At 38.2% G+C, this 22617-nt stretch overlaps 1 protein-coding gene across 6 annotated transcripts in view; it reads left to right on the top strand.

The window, feature by feature from the left end:
• LOC127431616 (SH3 domain-containing kinase-binding protein 1-like) overlaps window positions 1-19627 on the top strand; it is a 76074-nt gene extending 56447 nt beyond the window's left edge. For 5 of the 6 annotated variants that reach the window (XM_051682132.1, XM_051682128.1, XM_051682129.1 and 2 more), the window contains 12 exons: window positions 3818-3893; window positions 4028-4122; window positions 4533-4634; window positions 5010-5061; window positions 9469-9540; window positions 9873-10032; window positions 11089-11162; window positions 11439-11548; window positions 14910-15059; window positions 15323-15543; window positions 15771-15834; window positions 18800-19627. In XM_051682132.1, coding sequence (XP_051538092.1) covers window positions 3818-3893; window positions 4028-4122; window positions 4533-4634; window positions 5010-5061; window positions 9469-9540; window positions 9873-10032; window positions 11089-11162; window positions 11439-11548; window positions 14910-15059; window positions 15323-15543; window positions 15771-15834; window positions 18800-18838 — 1215 coding nt within the window. In that variant the 3' untranslated portion in view covers window positions 18839-19627. The remainder of the gene's footprint in view (window positions 1-3817; window positions 3894-4027; window positions 4123-4532; window positions 4635-5009; window positions 5062-9468; window positions 9541-9872; window positions 10033-11088; window positions 11163-11438; window positions 11549-14909; window positions 15060-15322; window positions 15544-15770; window positions 15835-18799) is intronic. The other variant, XM_051682130.1, reaches the window with a different exon arrangement.
• The last annotated feature ends 2990 nt before the right edge of the window (window positions 19628-22617 follow it).

Genomic DNA, 22617 nt, shown 5'->3' with positions numbered 1-22617 from the left:
AAAGAAATAGTACTATAATTGTATTTTTTTTTATAAAATATTTAAAATGATGTACACTCACATGAGATGAAGACTGTAGTCATAGTAGTCTAAGAGAACAAGATGATTTATTCTTTTTTTTTTTTTTTTATCCCCTTTTCTCCCAATTTGGAATGCCCAATTCCCACTACTTAGTAGGTCCTCGTGTTGGCGCGGTTACTCACCTCAATCCGGGTGGCGGAGGACAAGTCTCAGTTGCCTCCACTTCTGAGACAGTCAATCCACGCATCTTATCACATGGCTCGTTGTGCATGACACCGCGGAGACTCAGCATGTGGAGGCTTATGCTACTCTCCGTGATCCACGCACAACTTACTATGCGCCCCATTGAGAGCAAGAACCACTAATCATGACCACAAGGAGGTTACCCTATGTGATTCTACCCTCCCTAGCAACCGGGCCAATTTGGTTGCTTAGTAGACCTGGCTGGAGTCACTCAACACACCCTGGATTCGAACTCGTGACTCCAGGGGTGGTAGTCATCGTCAATACTCGCTGAGCTACCCAGGCTCCAGATGATTTATTCTTTATCATTTTAACAGGAAACTGCTGCAATACGTACAACAAGTCATGTAAAAAATCATTTTGCAAAAATTGAAGTATAGTAACGTCATTCTATGAGACCATGTTGGTATAATGTGCGCAGTATTCAAATGCAGATTAAATAATTAAAAATGCAAAATACCCATATTTATTTCTAAGATGATAAGTGGACTCCACTTGTTGAATTGAGGTCTTGTGACAATGTGGCATACTACTGTTGGAAACAGTATTCAGTCAGTAGTAAGTATTCAATTCTGTTTCAGGAAGAATATTTAATTTCAGTGCGAGTACTATTCAGTTTCATCCATAGCCACCATTTGTTTTTAAGAAGTTATTGTGTATATTAAGTGTGTGGGTGTGTTTAAAGGAAGATGGCACACATAGACAGAATTGGGTACTGTCGGTCACTGAGACAGGAAGTCAATTGTCATAGAAGTCTTTATGGGATGTCTTCCATGCTTTGTGTCTCTCTTCTCAGCCTTAGTTTTTTTAGATTGAAAGGAAATCTCTGCAGGCTCTCTCTCACTGTATATTAGTATACATTCCAATGCTTAACTATTTCACCTGTAACATACAAAAGTATTCGTTTACAAGATATACTGCAGGTTTACCCATATACAAATTTTACCACACCCTTACACAGCACTGTTTCCATATCCACCCCACTCTTCCTCTCTCTCTCTCTCTCTCTCTCTCTCTCTCTCTCTCTCTCTCTCTCCCTCTCCCTCTGAGTGGTTTCCTGACTTTAGGGCAGCTTTAAAGCAGAAGTAGGGCGACTGTAAGAGATTGTCATGACTCAGGGGGCAGTGAACCGCAGTTAGAACGAAAGCTAGTCAGAGGTTCCTCTTGCAGGCGGGACTTAAGAGAGGTATATACTGGACATTTGTTTTGAAGGATCACTTTGACATTTTTAGTCCTTGAGCAGACAATTGGTGTAGTCTGCAAAGACGAAGGTAAATATAATATCTCTGTATCTCTTTGTTTGTTGATCCATGATTTTGATTCTCTTTTCCATGAAGATTTTAATATAGAAAAAGAGCTGTTAAATATGATGGCTAGGATTTCTGTTGTTTTATGTGGCCATGATTATTGGTTCACCAATATAGGTTTATGGGTGATGTAGTCATGTTTTGGGGGGTGGAAATCACTGTAGAGTCTTCACAGATATAATGTAAGGCCCATGAGAAGAGCAGTCCCTAAGGATACAGACTGCCAGATGTTGCTTAGATGTTGTAATGATGTTCCTATTATATCGGTGTAACATTTGGCTGCCACATGGCGCTTGTTTGTCCGACTCCATCATGACTGCTCTCAATGAGAGGAAAAGCGAGGAAGGAAGGGAGGGAGAAAGAAGAATGGGTGAGTTTTAGGAGTGAACAGAGCGAAGAGTGTGACTCTGTGTGTGTTAAAGCCACACTGGGACTGTGGGGTGTTAAAGAACTTGTTGTATGTCGGGTTGGATTGATTCCCTGCCATGTTTGTGGAAGGTTTGTGGCTCCCTTTAAGGAAAGAGGCAAGATACACACAGCCACAAGTACAGTATGCTATTCATACAAATATGCAGGGCCGTCATTTAAATTCATGGGGCACGGGACAACATTTGTATGCGTGCCTTCTGCCGTGCAGAATGAGTAGGCTATACAGTGACACGTGACCCCGCCCCCAAATCACACAACTTCTTTTAACTAATACACCACATTAGTGTTTATTATCAAATAAATACATAGTTTTTGTGATTCGTTGGAGCATGTAGTGGGCCTCCCTCATCCCAGGGCCTGGGTCAGCGTTACTGGTTGTGCCCTCTGTTGACAGCTCACTGCAGGACTTTAAGAATATACAAGCCATAAATGACTTTTAAAATAAAATTGTGAATTTAATTAGTTTTTGGTGTGATATTGATATTAATATGTTATAATATAATATATATATACACACAGTGTGTGTGTGTGTGTGTGTGTGTGTGTGTGTGTGTGTGTGTATATATAAATATATATATTTACACCAATCAGCCACAGCATTAAAACCACCTGCCTAATATTGTGTAGGTCCCCCACATGCCGCCAAAACAGCGCCAACCCGCATCTCAGAATAGCATTCTGTGGATGAAAATGCCTTGTTGATGAGAGAGGACAACAGAGAATGGCCAGACTGGTTCGAACTGACAAAGTCTATGGTAACTCAGATAACTGCTCTGTACAATTGTGGTGAGAAGAATATAATCTCAGAATGCTATTCTGAGATGCGGGTTGGCGCTGTTTTGGCGGCACGAGGGGGACCTACACAATATTAGGCAGGTGGTTTTAATGTGGTGGCTGATTGGTGTATATATATAGAGTGTGTGTGTGTGTGTGTGTGTGTGTATATATATATATAGATATATATATAATTAAAAGAGTTTTCAAACAAAATAGTGTTCAATTGCGTATTATGAATGAATGAATGAACGTTACATTTATATAGCACTTTTCTGACACTACACACAAAGCGCTTTACACGGTGAACAGGGGACTCTCCTCAACCACCACCAGTGTGTAGCATCCACCTGGATGATGCGACGGCAGCCATAGTGCGCCAGTATACTATGTCAATAGACAATAGACACACTAGCTATTGGTGGAGAGGAGAGAGTAGAGTAATAGAGCCAGTTAATGGATGGGGATAATTAGGTCATGATTGAGAAGGGCCAATGGGGGGAATTTGGCCAGGACACAGGGGTTACACCCGTACTCTTTTACGAGAAGTCCTGGGATGTTTAATGACCACAGAGAGTCAGGACCTCGGTTTAATGTCTCATCCGAAGGACGGTGCCTTTTTACAGTATAGTGTCCCTGTCACTGTACTGGGGTATTGGGACCCACACAGACCGTCGTGTGAGCACCCCCTGCTGGTATTAGTTTATACTGTGGCATTTATATAAAGAAAAAAAATTATAAAATATTTTTTAAATAAAATGGTGTATTCAGTAGTACAATATTCGTTTGTGCTGTGGTATAGAAATTGGTTTTGAGAATCGTAAAATTTCAATACCAGTAAAAGTCTACTGACTTATGGTATTGACTATTAAAATTTTGTTATTGTGACAATTCTAGCAGGACAGTTTTGTTATTTTTACAATGAATTGATATCAATTTAAAATATTACACCAGCAGTTTATTTTCCACAGTTTTTGTGCATTTCCGTTTACATGTTTTAATGTTGTATTTGATGAGTAAAAATAATTTACTCCTCCCCACAGCCTCAAATGGTAAAGAAAGCCCCCCCATCTGTTGCCCAGGAAACCATGAAGGCAGAGCCTGATAACAAGGGCAAAGGTAATGGGATCGGATCACACCTGTGAAATATTTGAATGCTTAAATTATTTATATATTCAAAATTTTATGCAAAAATACATTATTGGTTCTTGGTGTGATTTTTTTTTTTTTCACTGTGAAAATTCACATTTCAGCAAAGGAGTTTTGCAAAGCTATATTTCCATATGAAGCTCAGAATGAAGATGAGCTGTCAATCAAAGAGGGAGATATTGTTACGATAATCAGTAAGGTGAGTTTAAATAAACTTAGTGCTGTCAGTTTAACATGTTCAATCAGTACAGTTAATTATATAAAAAAATACAAATGTAATTAATTGACAAACTCAATTACAGTGTGGATTGCTTTTGACTGTAGGCTAGTGAAAGTCTTATGTTCAGTGGGATTGAAATAAAACAAACTTCTGCCACAATAGTGTCTAAAAATTATCTTCATTTGGGGGCTTTTATCAGCAAATATTGATACATGAATGTTGATTAATTTATTAGCGTATAATGTGATTACATTTTTTAATTGACAGCCCTAATTAAAACTAAAACATTTAGCATGTAGTGAGCATTGTCACACTATATCATGAAATATGTAATGTGTGCTTTTGGCACTTATGTGTTTGTGTGTGTGCACGTATGCGTGTGTTTGTAGGATTGTGCAGACGCTGGTTGGTGGCAGGGAGAGCTGAATGGCAAAAAGGGAGTGTTTCCAGACAACTTTGTGAAGTTATTCATTCCTGAGGTAGAAAAAGAGGTGAGATTTTATTAATTTCTCTCACTGACACAACACATTTCAGCTGTTTCCAGCAGGATGCTCCCTGCCTGTGTGACGTAGGGCCTCAGTCTCTGATCGGCGGGAGAGCTGTGGTGAAATACACACACACACACACATACACACACACACACACACACACACACACACACACACATACAGACACACACGTTCCCTTGTGTCCTGTACCTTTGCCTCTCACTTCGCCCTTGGCCTGATTAAGCAGCATGTTTTTGCCTTTGATGTTTCAATGCCATTTTTTGAAGGGACTGTGTTTAAATGGGTGAACTGTGTGTTAATGAGAGTGTGTGTGTTTTATAGATGGACTGTGTGTTTTAACTGTGTATATGCTTACAGAGACCTAAGAAACCACCTCCACCTGCAGCACCCACCACTAAACAGATCACAGGTAACAATCTCTTCTCCAACTCTCGTGTCTTTTTCCCTTGTTTTAGTTTTAACATTCATTTTTCTGTATTTCTTCTCAGTACATCACTTTTTCCACATTTAGTGACTTTCTTTCCAGCTACATTTATTTTCATATCCCTGTTTGTGAGCATACAATCACAAACAGGAAATATAGCCGCAAGCGACTATTGTCGGGGGCCAAGCACATATGGCGAGATGACCAAAACAAACAAATTTGACAGAAAAGATCCTGTGGATGCTGTGGACAGCTATTTTGGTGTGACATTTCACCTGCTCTGAGCACAGTTGCAAAAATAGGATTGCCGTAAGTTATAGCGCCCCCTAGCATCAAAAATGAATGAAACTCGTTATGTTACCTCAGAGTGTTCTCTTGTCCATGTGTACAAACTTTGTTATGTTTGAAAATTGCACTCACAAGATACAGGCTAATTAGTCATTATAGGCCATGCCCAAAACATATTTGCTTATATCTTTGAAACGGTTCAACGCATCAAAATTCTTTTGATAACTTTTTGTCAGGAGGGTCTGTAGATGATGTATACCAAGTTTCGTGAGAACGGCCTAGGACGAGTGTAAAAAAGTAGGTTTTTCGAATAAATTGAAATTGTAAAAAAAAAATCTTGCGGAAATGGAAATTCAAGTGACCATATCATTGTGGGGCACTAGTGGATTCAGAGAAGCTACAAATTGTTATTGTAGCCTATACGGTTCCGAAGTTATGAGCAAAAATGCAAATTAGCTAATTATACTGCCACCGTGTGGCCGATTGTCACAAAATTTTATATGCTGCTTCGGCTAATTTGTCGAATTGATTTTTTTAAGAATATGTTAGCATTTGAACCAAAGAAGATGCATATTTAATTTGAACTTTGTTGCTCAAACGGCTGTAAAGTTATGTCAGTTTTTTTTAGTTGTAGCACCCCCTAGGGGTGAAATTGTACAAATTTTCTAACATCTTCTAAACGTCCTGTTGACTGTGTACCGAATTTGGTTACTTTTTGAGTTTGCTTTGAGTAGATATTGATCAATTACACAAATTGTGTTAAACCAAAGGAACTCTATCGTTAATATCTTCAGAACGATTTTACATATCAAAATTGTTTTGATAACTTTTTGTCAGGAGGGTCTGTAGATGATGTATACCAAATTGCATGCTGATCAGACTAACGTCTAAGAGGAGATCCAAAAAGTAGGTTTTTCAAAAAATTCAAAATGCCGTAAAAAAATTATAGACTGAAATGAAATCGGAGATAGGGCTTGACTTAAGGAATCAGAGGAAAAACGAGAACTTCGATTCCAGCACTTACGGTTGCAGAGATATGAGCCAAAACTTAAAAGTGTTTATTATAGCGCCACCTAGGGTCAGATGGGTGTACATTTGTGCGCCTGAGTAGTGAAGGGGATTTGGGATCATCCTGCCAAGTTTGGTGTCTCCACGACTTACGGTGTCTGACGCCCAGATACTTTTAGGGCAGAAAAAAAAAAGAAGAAGAAAATCTGTACAATTACAATAGGGTTCCAGCAACTCCGCTGCTTGTCCCCCTAATGAAACCAGTTTTATCAAGTGAAAATGATAACTAGGTTATGTTTGTACCATTTTTGCAGTATGTAGAATGTGTACTCTGCATTTGCCAAAATGTGCAGTATAACACAGAGCATACTGCGTGGGATACTGTATCCCATGATATAATGCTCTTGACTTACAGTAACCTTTCACTTGTAGTGTAATATATGAACTGGAAAAGGGTTAAAATACAAAACTGTTTTTTTTTTTTTTTTTTATGAGCTGGTAACTTGACAGCACTCACTGAATTAAACGTAGTGTAGTGAGGTCATGTGACAGTGTAGCATTCTACAGTTTTAACTATTTATTATTGAAAGACTAAAGCATACCCTTTCACATACTATTAAAAAAAAATATTAGGTAGTATACAGTATATATTGCGCAGTAAGCAGTGCGCTATAGCGTATTCCATTCTGAACATAGTCCCGGAGTTTGAATAGAATGATTTCTGGCTCCTCCTTGTGGTGTAGTTTAAATCTATCAGATATACAGTATCTGCATAATATTTAATGGAATCAACTTTCTGTCTTTTTAGTGATTACTGGATCGTAAATATGTGTAATAGGAACCAGACTGCCCAGAAAACTGTCTCAAATGAACGTGCTTTATGTATTGCCAATAATGTGCATGTATTGTTTTACTCCAAGTATTCTTATTCCTGCTTTTATGCTGTTTTGTTCTCTTATGTGTCTTTTTGTAATACTTGCCCCAGGACTACAGTTAAAAATGAGCTACAATAGCAAACTGGCACATTTACTGAAAAGTTTATTTTAGTATTTTAGCTGTGAATCAATTTAAAAAAATTAACTAATTAATCACAGTTTTCTGTGATTAATCGCAATTAATCATGGTACACGGTACATTAAACAAACATTAAAATATAATCATAAATATATTTACTTTATACTGTGTCTCAAAGAACTTGAAAGAAATTGGTTAGTCATCATTTATTTTAATTATTTTAACATAAACATGGATAGTTTATTAGACAAATTTTTAAAGGTATAAATCTTTGATACAAGTATACGTATACATGCCATAAAATCAGTGGACATGCTGTAATTAAAAGTTGGGCAAAATCTTCTGCCGTTTTCCAGGGATTTTTTAAATATTAGGATCAAATGGGCAGATTCAATTTATAAACTTGTCCGTATCTCTCCCACACCTGGCTCACCACTTGTGGGTGAAGTCTCCATTCTCCATACAGTAAATCTGCTCCCGTGATTATTAATCCCGGGACATGCGTCGCGTGTAATGAATAAGCATACACTGCTCCACATAATCAGTTTCTGTGCTAGGGTGTGCAGTCGAGTCGAGCGTGTACCTCCTGGAAATTTATGTATGCCAATTTTAGCCACAGGAAGTGGGAAAAAACAGACACTGCATTAATTGCGTAAAAAAAATTGTTACGTGTTAAACAGGCAATTATTATAGCAGATAATAACAAGTTACATTTCCCATCCATAGTTTATTAATGTACACTGTCCTTGTAAATCTAATTTAAATAAAAAATTAAAAGTAAAGTTAAATATAAATGGGCAAAGACTTCTTCACAGTTTACCTTGAGAGGTTTTGAAACTCTGCCCATGTAATCTGTTCTCTTTATTGACGTACCAGAGAACCACAATACAGGAGTGAAAAACAAAGAGAACACAGAGATTACTCAATTACAGTTACAGTAGTTATAGTTCCAACACTACATTTCTAGAATAGTGATGGACTGATATATCTGCCAGGGCTGCGTTTCCCAGAAATATTGCAAGCTTAAAGGGATAGTTTACTCAAAAATGAAAATTCTCTCATTATTTAATCACCCTCATGCCATCCCAGATGTGTATGACTTTCTTCAGTAGAACACAAACAAACAAGAAATTTAGAAGAATATCTCTGCTCTGTAGGTCCATACAATGCACGTGAATGGTGATCAGACCTTTGAAGCTTCAAAAATCATATAAAGAAAACATAAAAGTAATCCACACTAGCAGTATGCTAGGTGTGTGTGAGAAACAGATAAAACTTTTAGTTCTTTTTACTCTAAATCTCCACTTTCACTTTTACATCTGAAAGCCACATGTTGTGCCTGTTAAGTTTCACTTTCACATCTGAAAGTGAAAGTGGAGTTTTAGAGTAAAAAAAGGACTTACATTTTTATCTGTTTCTCACACACACCTAGCATATTGCTTCCGAAGATATAGATTTAACCACTGGAGTCATATGGATTACTTTTATGTTTCCTTCATGTGATTTTTGGAGCTACAAAGGACTGGTCACCATTCACTTGCATTGGAAGGACCTACAGAGCTGAAAATCTTGTTTGTGTTTTACTGAAGACAGAAAGTCATACACATCTGGGCTGGCATGAGGGTGTGTAAATAATGAGAACAGTTTCACTTTTGGGTGAACTGTCCCTTTAAGATGATCGTAGAGACCATTGGCGCCAATGGTTTCTATGATCTACTTAGGCTTACGATGCTTTTGGGAAATGTAGCCAGGCTGGTTAAATAGACATTACTGACAACAGGCCTGACTGAACTGATGCTCAACCGATTGGGCCATTCATTTACATGAATTTTAAGTAAATATTGTGTAAAATCACTTTTCTTTTAATTTCAGCAATTTGCCATTGTATTATGCATATATCGGCCATCAGGCACCCTGTTTTTGAAATATCAGGGTTAAACCCATATCTGTTGACCACTAAAAAGAATATAGCTCAGAATTCAGGTGGATAAAAGTGACATGCTTCTATGTCACTTTAGCTGAAAGCTTGGAAATGAGTCAGCTGTACCCTATTCAACTCTCATATTGTGTCTTGATCCCCAGACAAAAAGACAGAGGTGAAAAAGGTTCCACCAGAACGGCCCGAATCCCTCCCACACAGAACTGAGGAGAAAGGTAGCGAAAATCTCTCTGAACTCTCATTCTGCTGCTTTAATTTGTTTTGACCAAATTGCATTCTGTTATTCTGACCTTTCACTGTAAAACCTGCTGCTCTACGGGCTGTGTTTAGATTGGCTTTGTGTGTGCGTGTGTATGTGTGTTTTCAGGGAGTTCATGGAATAATATTTTCTCTCGCAACTTGCCTTTGACAATTCTTTCTTGTAAACAACCACATATGCCAACCCTTAACATTTTGTAACCTTTAATGTATTATGTATTACATTAAATATGTATTAATATGCATTATTGGCAATGTTGAGAATGATGATGATGATGATTACATGTAGGTGAGGAGATGAAGGTGGCGGAGATTCTGAGGCCATCCCTTCCTGCTGTCCTTCCAAAGAAGCCCCTCCCCCCGAAGAACAACAACTCGCTGAATCGACCATCATCCCTGCCACCCAAACGCCCAGACAGACCTGAGAGACCAGCTGTGCCCAATATATCGTCAGTCTCATACACACAAACAAACACACAAACAAATATCATTAAATCTCTAAGATTCTCTGCAGACCATATTACAATATACAGTAGTTATGTTCAACTCTTGTAAAATGATTTTCCCAACATGTCAATTTGGATTGGGAAAGGAATATTCCATGTTCAATACAAAATAAGTTCAATCAACAGCATTTTTGGCATAATATTGATTACCACAAAAATTAAGTTTGACTTGCCCCTCCTTTTCTTTTAAAAAAGCAAAACTCTGGGTTCCAGTGAGGCACTTACAATGGAAATCAATGGGACCAATCTGTAAATGTTAAAATACTCACTATTTCAAAAGTTTAGTCACAAGACATAAACAATATGTGTGTTAATATGATTTTATTGTGCTAATTCGCTGACTAACCTTTCCTTTTATAGTTATAGCCAGTTTTACAACTTCGTTGACATGACGATGTAATGTCAACCAACCCTAAAATGACTAAAAATTACGATTTAAACAACTTTACAACTCATATATAATACATGAGATTAAACAGCTGAATTAATGTAAATGCTTTTATAAAATAAGCTTCCCATTTCTGCCTTTAAACCCTCCGAAAATTGGCCCCATTCACTTCCATTGTAAGTGCTTCACTGTAACCTCGATTTTTGCTTTTTTAAAGAAAAATAATAATTTTTTGTGATAATCAATATTATGCCACAAATGCTGTATGCAATATGCGAAGACATACAGCATGACCAATGGAGTCTGATTCGTGTACAAATGACGAGTCGATCATTTTTAAATGAATTTATCATGTTACACATTCGAAGTTCAGAGTTTTTGCATGATAACATATTATACATTAAGATATAATCCCAAAAAGTAATATTGTATTAAAGTAATAAAATAATCGTTAATGGAATCATTATGGAAATAGAATCAATATGTGGAATCTGAACCAAAATCGTTAAATTCATTAAGATTCCCTTCCCTAATTACATTTACATGTCACTATGCTTTATTTTAGTGTTTTTAATAAAGCTATTTTTTTCTGGATGGAATATAACTTTCAGGTGTGACAGTCCGAAGTCTGAAGGCGGTGGTGTGACGGCTGACCGTGGCTCTACAGACAAATCTTTAGATATCGGTGAGTCCTTGTTCAGAGTTGACCTCCAATTCAGAATAACCCTAGCATTACTAATAAGATTTATGATAAACCATTCCTAATCAGATTATAACATGACTTAGAGCTTTCTGTCCATCTTCATTTGGTTCCATTCACTGTACTTCTGGAGATGTGTGACTACAGTATGACATGCTGAAATCAGTGGTGTGTTTTTTTCAATGTTTTGATGTCATATGTATCTATGTGATATGTATGTGGTCCTGTGCGTTTGTGTATTCATGTCATGCTCGGATGAAGATGTAGAAGACTTCGACACTATCATCTCATCCACAGAGAAGCTGAACCACCCCACAGCATCACGTCCACGTGTGATGGACCGACGGCCACGATCGCAGGTCTTCACGTCTGTGAGTTCACATACAAACTCAAGCACACAAACACACTAATGGGCACCAAGTTTGTTTGGTTTGTTTAACCAATCTAGGGCTCAACAATAAGGGTGGCCTGTTGGCCAGTTACTTACCTTTGTGGGCCAAACAGCTTTGTTACTAAATCTTAAGTTTGTGTATTATGTACATGTGGTAATGTGGCTTGCAAACTGACACGTTAGGTTTTCTATGATGTATTGAACATTGTTGTTGCTAATTCTGCTGATTTAAATCATGTCACCAAGGTAAAGTTGTCTAGTTGGTTAACATGGATGAGGTTTTGTTGAAATTGCAATAACTTGTGATAGTATTGTAAGCATCAGTTAGAATTGGTTTTATCCACATAATTTTCCTTCCTCATGATGCCATCAATGTTGTGAAGTCATTCACAAAGTAGATGTCCTAAACGACTTGCCAAAACTATAGTTTGCTAATATGAAATCTGTGGAGTGGTTAAATAATTAGTTTTAATGACTTCAGCCTAAGTGTATGTAAACTTCTGACTTAAACTGTATATACACTGGCTGCCAAAAGTTTGGAATAATGTACATATTTTGCTGTTTCGGAAGGAAATTGGTACTTAAATTCACCAAAGTGGCATTCTGCTGATCACAAAGTATAGTCAGGACATTACTGATGTAAAAAAACAGCACCATCACTATTTGAAAAAAGTCATTTTTGATCAAATCTAGACTGGCCCCATTTCCAGCAGCCATCACTCCAACACCTTATCCTTGAGTAATCATGCTAAATTGCCAGTATTAGGTCAAAAATGGCAAAAAAGAAACTGCTTTCTCTAGAAACTTGTCAGTCAATCATTGTTTTGAGGAATGAAGGCTATACAATGTTTGAAATTGCCAAAAAACTGAAGATTTCGTACAAAGGTGTACAATACAGTCTTCAAAGACAAAGGACAACTGGCTCTAACAAGGACCGAAAGAGATGTGGAAGGCCAGATATACAACTAAACAAGAGGACAAGTACATCAGAGTCTTTAGTTTTAGAAATAAGACGCCTCACATGTCCTCACAAGAACAGACATTGGACAACAGATAATTGGAAAAGAGTGTTATAGATCTTAACCCCATTGAGCATTTGTGGTATCAGCTAGACTGTAAGGTGCGTAAGAAGTGCCCGACAAGACAGCCACATCTATGGCAAGTGCTACAGGAAGCATGGGGTGAAATGTCACCTGAGTATCTGGACAAACTGACAGCTAGAATGCCAAGGATCTGCAAAGCTGTCATTGCTGCATGTGAAGGATTTTTTGAAGAGAACTCTTTGAAGTAGTTTAATTTTTTTCAAATTGTAATAATAATTTTTCATGTTATTAATGTTCTGACTATACATTGTGATCAGTTGAATGCCACTTTGGTGAATAAAAGTACCAATTTCTTTCCATAAGAGCAAAACCTGTACATTATTCCAAACTTTTGGCCGCCAGTGTATAAATTTTATATATATATATATATATATATATATATATATATATTATAAATATTATTCATTATTAAAATATATAATTATTATTAGTGGTATAATTTCTGTATAATATAATATTTATATACATATAAACAAGTAAACATATACAGTGTGTATATATATATATATATATAAACAAAATCACAAAAAAACAAAATCTTTTATTGTTTGTCGTCTAGTCATAAAATGTCTATGGTGAATATGAATACTTAAAATTATGCTATGCTCTAAAACTCATTGGCTAGAAATTGCTTTTTGTCAGGGCAGTCTCTATAGGTTATACACTATATTGCCAAAAGTATTCGCTCACCCATCCAAATAAATGAATTCAGGTGTTCCAATCACTTCCATGGCCACAGGTGTATAAAATGAAGCACCTAGGCATGCAGACTGCTTCTACAAACATTTGTGAAAGAATGGGCCGCTCTCAGGAGCTCAGTGAAATCCAGCGTGGTACTGTGATAGGATGCCACCTGTGCAACAAGTCCAGTCGTGAAATTTCCTCGCTACTAAATATTCCACAGTCAACTGTCAGTGGTATTATAACAAAGTGGAAGCGATTGGGAATGACAGCAACTCAGCCACAAGTGGTAGGCCACGTAAAATGACAGGGCGGGGTCAGCGGATAGTGCGCAGAGGTCGCCAACTTTCTGCAGAGTCAATCGCTACAGACCTCCAAATTTCATGTGGCCTTCAGATTAGCTCAAGAACAGTGCGTAGAGAGCTTCATGGAATGGGTTTCCATGGCCGAGCAGCTGCATCCAAGCCATACATCACCAAGTGCAATGCAAAGCGTCGGATGCAGTGGTGTAAAGCACGCCACCACTGGACTCTAGAGCAGTGGAGACGCGTTCTCTGGAGTGATGAATCGCGCTTCTCCATCTGGCAATCTTATGGACGAGTCTGGGTTTGGTGGTTGCCAGGAAAACGGTACTTGTCTGACTGCATTGTGCCAACTGTGAAGTTTGGTGGAGGGGGGATTATGGTGTGGGGTTGTTTTTCAGGAGCTGGGCTTGGCCCCTTAGTTCCAGTGAAAGGAACTCTGAATGCTTCAGCATACCAAGAGATTTTGGACAATTCCATGCTCCCAACTTTGTGGGAACAGTTTGGGGATGGCCCCTTCCTGTTCCAACATGACTGCGCACCAGTGCACAAAGCAAGGTCCATAAAGACATGGATGAGCGAGTTTGGTGTGGAAGAACTTGACTGGCCTGCACAGAGTCCTGACCTCAACCCGATAGAGCACCTTTGGGATGAATTAGAGCGAAGACTGCGAGCCAGGCCTTCTCATCCAACATCAGTGTCTGACCTCACAAATGCGCTTCTGGAAGAATGGTCAAAAATTCCCATAAACACACTCCTAAACCTTGTGGAAAGCCTTCCCAGAAGAGTTGAAGCTGTTATAGCTGCAAAGGGTGGGCCGACGTCATATTAAACCCTATGGATTAAGAATGGGATGTCACTTAAGTTCATATGCGTCTAAAGGCAGATGAGCGAATACTTTTGGCAATATAGTGTATTTTAAAAACCTTTTCCAATAATCCAAGTGACTGGAAGTTATGGAAAATTCATGGAAATTGATTGGTCAAAAGGTGTAGGAAACCTAAAAAAAAATCAACTACTGGCCGTTCTTATTGTCGAGCCCTCTAATCAAAAAATGTTTTCACACCTATCAAATGCAAACAACTGATGACTTGTCATACATTTGTGACTTTTCAAAACTTTAAAAATGGCAGCATAAACACTTCAGATATGATTGTTGTATTTGCTATCTGTGATCGTCTCTTGGGCTTACCCTTCTCTGCCTGTCTGTGGGTTATCTGTGATAATCGATAATTTAAAGCTCTCTTTTTCTTAGTCCTCTCTCTCTAGTTCTGACCTCCTGGATGCCCCATCTCCAGAGGAAGAGAGGAGAGGCAAGGAGATGGGAAAGGAGGAGCAGGACTCAATCCCTCTCAAAACTCTTGACAGCTCCAAAAAGATACCCAAGGCAGTGCCAGTCATAACAGTAAGCCCCTCCCCCACCCAGTCCCCCCTCCCCGAGTCCTCCCTTGCATGCACTTCCCTGTCCTACCACAAGAGAGCACCCTTGTCAAGAATTATACTTGTACACATACACACACACACACACACACACACACACACACACACACACACACACGAGACTGAGGCCCTGTGGAATGGCCAAAAATGGATGGTAAAATGTTTGATAGTGAGCATTGGTACTGTTAACAAGGCTTTGTACTGATACCTTGTGGTGGGTTTTCACAGGCCCCTGAGAAATCAACTCTGCCCCCCAAGCCCTCTGCTCCTCCCTCATCTTCTGGTTGCAGTGGAGCTTCTCTCCACCAGGGTGGCGTTAGTTTGCGGCCCCATTCCCCTTCCATCGATGCCAGAGGCAAGAATGAACAGGGTGCCACTACAGTGGAGGAACTCAGAGCACAATTACGAGACCTGAGAGGAACTGTGGAGCTTATGAAGAGCCAGCACAAGTACGAACAGGGAGGATGGGGTGGGGGTAGATGAAAAATAGACAGAGTGAAGAGGTGAAAGAGGGAAGGAAGTTGAAAGAGGGAGGAACAGGGGACAAAAGAGGGAATAAGATGGATAAGAAAGTGAGGGAAGTGAAGAAGGAAATGCTTAGGACAAGAGAGATGGGAAAAAAATATTTTGGACATAATTTCTGGTGTCTTATAGTTGTCTAACGTCTTTTTCTCAGACAAGAAATCAAACAGCTTGTAAGTGAGCTGGATGAAGAAAAGAGGATTCGTATATCACTGCAGGTGAGTACTACAATCAGCATTCCTGCTGTATATGGCCATTTACAATACAAACAATGTTTTATTTATTTCTAGGGCTGTCAGTAAATAAAAATGTTTTGTTTTTTTTAGTTAACTTAATTTGTATAGAATTTTAAAGTTCCTGAAATGTGCTTTTCAGTATACACTGCCTGGGCAAAAAAAAAAAAAAAAAGTAGCCATTTGGATTTAAATGAGCAGATACTTAAGAGCCTATGATTGGATCATTATTGCAGTGATTAATATGTTTCAGCTGGCAACAATTCTTTTAACCCTAACTGATGCAGTGTGTAGCTTCTCATTTCTTAAACAACCATGTCGGAAGACGTATCCTGTGGTCGTGGAAAAGATGTTACTCTGTTTCAGAAGGGGCAAATTATTGGCCTGCATCAAGCAAAGAAAACAGAGATTGCTGAAATCACTGGAATTGGGTTAAGAACTGTCCAACGCATTATTAAAACCTAGTGGTAGATAGTGGTGAACCGTCACCTTCGTGAAAGAAATGTGTTAAAAAAAAAAATCTTGAATGATCGTGATCGGAGATCACTAAAACGCTTGAAGTCACATCTTAAAAAATCGACAGTAGAACACACGGCTGTGTTTAATAGTGAAAGTAAGAGCATTTCCACACGCACAATGCGACGAGAACTTACAGGATTGGGACTAAACAGCTGTGTGGCCACAAGAAAGCCACTTGTTAGTGAGGCTAATTGGAAAAAAACAACTTCAATTTGCTAGGGAGCATAAAGATTGGACTGTGGAGCAATGGAAAAAGGTCATGTGGTCTGATGAGTCCAGATTTACCCTATTCCAAAGCGATGGGCGCGTCAGGGTAAGAAGGGAAGCGCATGAAGCGGTGCACCCATCATGCATAGTGCCCACTGTACAAGCCTCTGGAGGCAGTGTTATGATCTGGGTTTGCTTCAATTGGTCAGGTCAAGGCTCAGCAACGTTATGCGGCAATAAAATTAAGTCACCTGACTATTTGAATGTACTGAATGACCAATTTATCCCATCAATGAATTTTTTCTTCCCTGATGGCACGGGCATATTCCAGGATGACAATGCCAAGATTCATTGGGCTCAAATTGTGAAAGAGTGGTTCAGGGAGCATGAGGAATCATTTTCACACATTAATTGGCCACCACAGAGCCCTGACCTTAACCCCATTGAAAGTCTTTGGGATGTGATGGAGAAGACTTTTTGAAGTGGTTCGACTCTCCCGTCATCAATACAAGATCTCGGCCAAAAATGTATGCAACTCTGGATGGAAATAAATGTTGTGACGTTGCATAAAGATGTCGAAACAATGCCATGTCGAATGCACTCCGTAATCAAAGCTAAAGGTGGTCCAACAAATTATTAGAGAATGCGACTTTATTTTTGGCCAGGCGGTGTAAATCACCAACAAAACAGCTGCCATGGTACTACCATATTTTTGGACATGTACCGTGGTATTCTTTTAAGTACTCTGGAGTGCCATGAAAATACCATGATTCACCAATATTCAATTATTTCGGAGAAGAACCTCAGAATTAAATTGCACTTGACCAAACCCATTCACGCTTTGCACACGCTAACACAAACTCCTAAGACTTAGCACATGCTTGTATTAAAATACCAAAGCTTCATATACATGATGTAGTGGTTTTAAAATAGTGCCCATAATGTCGAATTAGGCAAATTTGTATTACATAATTTTAAAGGAATAGTTCACCCAAAAATGATAATTCTCTCATTATTTACTCACCCTTATGCCATCTCCAACTTGTATCACTTTCTTTTTTCTGCAGGACACAAACGAAGATATTTTGATGGGCATTTGATGTGAATATATCCATACAATGCACGTCCATGGGGTCCAACACTTATAAGCTCCAAAAAGGACATAAAGGCAGTAGAAATGTTATCCTCATATGGTTAAATCCATGTCTTCTGAAGTGATACATTTGGTTTTGGATAAAAACTGACATAATATATGTATAAACTGTATATTCACATCATATCTCCATCAAAATATTTTCATTTGTGTTTCGCAGAAGAAAGAAATTCATACAAGTTTGTGACAGCTTAAGGATGAGTAAATTAAGAGAGAATTAAAAAATATTTGTTGAACTATTCCTTATAGGTGTTGTAAGCGATTTTTATCCGTTCAAGAATTTCCATTCTTGGATTAGCCATGCCCCCTCTTTCCAAAAACCTGCACTCCAAAGACACCAAATAAGCTTTATTGAGACTGACACAAGCAGAAGCGGTTGTTAAAAAACAAACGCAGCAAAATAGCGCCCTCTACTGACAACTATTATGAACAACATGGCAGAAAAATGGCATTAAGCTGCAATAATTTACTGCAACTACAACACTATGAGAATGTGCAAAATGATTGACGGGCAGAAAGCATCAGAGACCACAGCCCGTGGACACATTTTTGTTTGCTGTATATAGAGTATAGTGCTGTCACAGAGACAGGTGAGATATCTCAGGACATTTATTTAATTAATATCTTTCAGGGAGAAGGAAAATTTGTTGCATACATTTCCACGAAAAATCCCTTACAGCATCTTTAAATGGTGTTAAACATTATTAACGAATCTTAAATGTAGTGATAGACCGAGATATCGGCTAAACAGTTTGATTAGCCAATATTTGGCCATTTTTAGATTATTTGCAGATAAATGTGCCCGATCTGCCTAGTGTCAGGTTGAAAATTTACTGACAGCCTTGTCAATGGATATTGTACATTTATTAAATTAAATAATTTAAATAAGAGTTATATCGACCAGCAGTCACCCCACTGCTCTCTAGCTATCAGTATTGGCATCAGCCATTTCAAAAACCCATACTGGTTGACTGCCACTTTATTTTAATGTCATAAATTAATGTTTTAACTTTGACAGCCCTTATGGTTGTGTAAATTTCCTGTGTTTAACTGTTTGTATCTTTATTGTAGATGGAAGTGGAGCAGATTAAGAAATCTCTGTCCAAATGAACTGAAGCATGCTGGATGTATGAGATGAAGGATTTGGCTGAGGTGTCACGCCCCAGACAAAGTAGATTGTGCCAAAAAAGAACAAAAATGTATCAGAACGTGCTTAAAGAAAACAAATGTTTACCCCCCAACCCCCCCATTCACCTTTACACTTTTGTCTGTCTGTGTGTGTGTGTGTGTGTGTGGTGTGTGTGTGTGCTTGTTTTTTTAAAAGAAGCCTTTTATTTTATTTTATTTTTGCATATTTTGCTCAGAGTGGGCACTGATTCACAGACCCGTTGTCTGGGTGTGGCCTTACTGTGGTTCATGTGGCTCAACGATGCTGAGGGCCCACACCTGGAGACAGGTGATGGTGATTAGCTTGTCTTCTGCACAGCTATGACACAGTTACCCCGAGGCCCTCTCTGGTACTGCCTCTGAACTTTAGTCAGAGAAAACATCAAATGAAGGAGAAACCGTGTGTTTTACTTATATACTGTTTACTTCAAGTTATTTTCTTTAGCATTGGAGGCCTTCTGTTATTTTTATTATATGCAAAGATGTGTTTTAATTCACACCTCTAATGGTTTCCACAGCAACCCCACATTGAGGCCTTGTTTATTTGGAGCGTTCCAAACTCTTCTGTCTTTCCTATTTCTCGTGCAGTACGTTGGTGATGACAATGAGAAAACTCACGTTTTGTTTTCTTGAATATTTCTTTGAAATCTGCTATATATACTTTTATATTATAATGTACTAAAATGCAATTACGTGTGCAGATTTTATTAAAAAAAAAGATACTTCAAAAAATGCTGTCACAATGTAGTCTCATTAACCCACTCAAAGTCTCCTGACCACAAGGTAGTGCTTTATTACAATTGTGTATCAGGGTCAATGAGGTGAAGCTCATTTTCTGGGTTTATTACACTATGTAACACAATTTTTGTTCCTGGGTAGTAAGTGTTATTTCCTAATTGCTTATGACTCAGAAGTATAGAAAATGGCTATTATTCCCCACAAACTTTGCTTTTGTAACCAGGACAGTGATATTATGAAATGTACCTATTTCCAATGAGAAAACAGGCGAATTTGTGTCTTTTCGTTCACATAAAGTCAGAAAAAACAACATAAAATCCTTCTTTATCTGTAGTCCGACGAAGACACCGGCTTTGACCTTTGCCTCAGACAGCTTAGGGAAGAAGTCTTGAAGGTACTTGAAGGCTGCTGACTCCTTATCTAGAGCTCTGACAAATTGTTTCATAGGCCCAATTTGATGTGCAGTGGTGGCATCAGCACCTTCCAGGGGTCCACCAGTGGCTCCCACTTGACGTTGTTCCTCTCTACAGAGAACTCGGTCCGCTGTGGCCAGTCCCGCCTGTGGTAGTGCACCTTGATGTCCCTGCTGTCCCAAAGGCAAAGATAGCAGGGAAACTTGGTAAAACCGCCTTGGAGACCCATCAGGAATGCCACCATTTTGAAGTCTCCTATGACCTCCCAGCCATACTCATCATACTTCAAGGCGTCCAGCAAGGTCTTGATGCTGTTGTAATCCTCTTTGAGGTGCACCGAGTGAGCCAGAGGAAGAGACGGGTACTTGTTACCATTATGGAGCAGCACGGCTTTGAATATTACTTTAGTATAAATACATGTTAATTTGGATTCATATGTTGTTTTTTTCTGACTTTATGTGAACGAAAAGACACAAATTCGCCCGTTTTCTCATTGGAAATAGGTAAATTTCAAAATATCACTGTCCTGGTCACAAAAGCAACATTTGTGGGGAATAATAGCCATTTTCTATACTTTTGAGGCATAAGCAATTAAGAAATAACACTTACTACCCAAGGAAATAAAAAAATTTTTTTTTTGTTAGTGTTATTTTTTTTTTCAAATAAGACTTTGACTTGAATATACCCTTTTAATAGTTAGCATGTTTTCAGTTTCTGAATTAAAATTATTTTGATGTTTTGTGGGGCATAAGAAATGTCATGGAGATTTGTAATGAAGGCTGGGATTCTTGTAAAGAGAAGTTAAAAATTAAGTAGTTTAAATTGTGTAATTTTGCATAATATCATTAATGTTTGAAAAACAGTGCAGACATCTGGCAAGATCTGCAAGTCTCTTTTAAAGATCAGATAATTTGACCTTTCTATGACATGGCAAGTTTAGTTCAGGTTGTCGAATGACACAAGCACACTTCATTACAGGTATATTCATAATTCCAAAATTCACAATACTTGCAAAAAAATAAATAAAAATACTTTGAAAAATATGTTTGGAAACCTATGCCTGAATATACTGTGAATATGTGTACATTCATATCAATTCAATATATAAACAAACTTTTTTTTTTACTTTGTACCAGTTGACATTTTTAGAGTCATTAAATCTGAACTTTCTTTGGAAACAGTATTTTAAAAAAAAATCAATAAAAAATGTATACAAAAAATGTATGAAACGAATTTCAACTGAAAGATTACATTCCTAATAACTTGGCTCACACGTTTTAAAATGTAAAATATTTTTCTTTTCACTCTTTTGGACATTTTTATTTGTCTGTAACCTAAAGAAGGAGGAATATCTTTAAAGCTCATTTACCATTCCAGCTAAATTAAAAAGCATTCGTAGTCCTAACACAATAGCATCAGCCATGTGATCTGTGATTACATTTTTAGTTCTTTGAAATCTGTTTTGTTTGTGGTGGGCTTGTTATGTAACGCTTTAATCGTCACATATTTGTGGGATGTTTTACGAGATGAAGGTCATTTTGAGTTCAGCTTCTAGTCAGAGTAAGATACACCATCTTTCAGTTTTATTACCGTCAATCACAACGTACACACACAAACATTCAGTCTGCTCTCACAAATATACACAGTCCGCAGCTAATGCGCATATGGACCCTCCTCTCAAACACATTTAAAGCCCCGTACACACATGCAGAGACTTTATCGCATGATGTCGCTAGTCTCTGTACTGCGAAATCGCTAGTGGGGTCACTAATGTTATTGGTGGACTGCACGTCTGGCCATGTCTTTTGAAAACATGATCATAGATTAGGCATTTTGCAAGTAAAACTACGATTTCATTCTAATTTAACAAGGAATCCGTTTTGTTGTCCCTAAAAATGCACATTCAGCAGGGGAGAGTGTTTTTAAATGAACTGCAGCAGTGCTCAATGCATCATAACATTAATAAGATGAACGAACTATCAATGTACGAATCAAACTCACTCAGACTGCCCACAATTTCTTTTCCACGCATCATTTTTATTATATCCGTGTATGTGGTTACAGACGAATCTTACAGAACAGTGAAATCGCTCAGATTTTACAGACACTTTAACTATTCTGTCCTGCTTGCACTCGTCTCCATTATCTCAAAGCTAGTGATGGGGAGTCGACTCCAAAAGAGTCGATTCCTCGACTCTGACTCGTCCTGAAATCGGAATAGACTCTGATATAGGAATCGATTCTTTTGTTCGACTCCGTAACTTTATGAACAAGACGTTGTGATTGGCTCAAAATAATGAATTGGCGTTCTTAAGAACCAATCACATCCTCTACAAACACCTGTTGGTTGGTGGGACACCACCTCATTCATCATGTGCGTTTGAATGAGAGATAATGTGCGTGCGTGCAAAAGAGAGAGAGGGTGTGACAGATTTTAAAACTTTCGGAAGTTTGTGCAGTATCAGAATGAGGTTTTTTTTTTTTTTGCCAAGTATGTTTACACATACAGTGAATTTGTCTTGGTGACAGAAGCTTCCAGTGCACAAACAATACAACAACAAGACAGAGATA

The sequence above is a fragment of the Myxocyprinus asiaticus genome, chromosome 41, assembly GCF_019703515.2.
Source record: "Myxocyprinus asiaticus isolate MX2 ecotype Aquarium Trade chromosome 41, UBuf_Myxa_2, whole genome shotgun sequence".
NCBI lineage: Eukaryota > Metazoa > Chordata > Actinopteri > Cypriniformes > Catostomidae > Myxocyprinus > Myxocyprinus asiaticus.
Note: the sequence above shows the minus strand (reverse complement) of the source record. Positions and strands in the feature narration are given on the sequence as shown.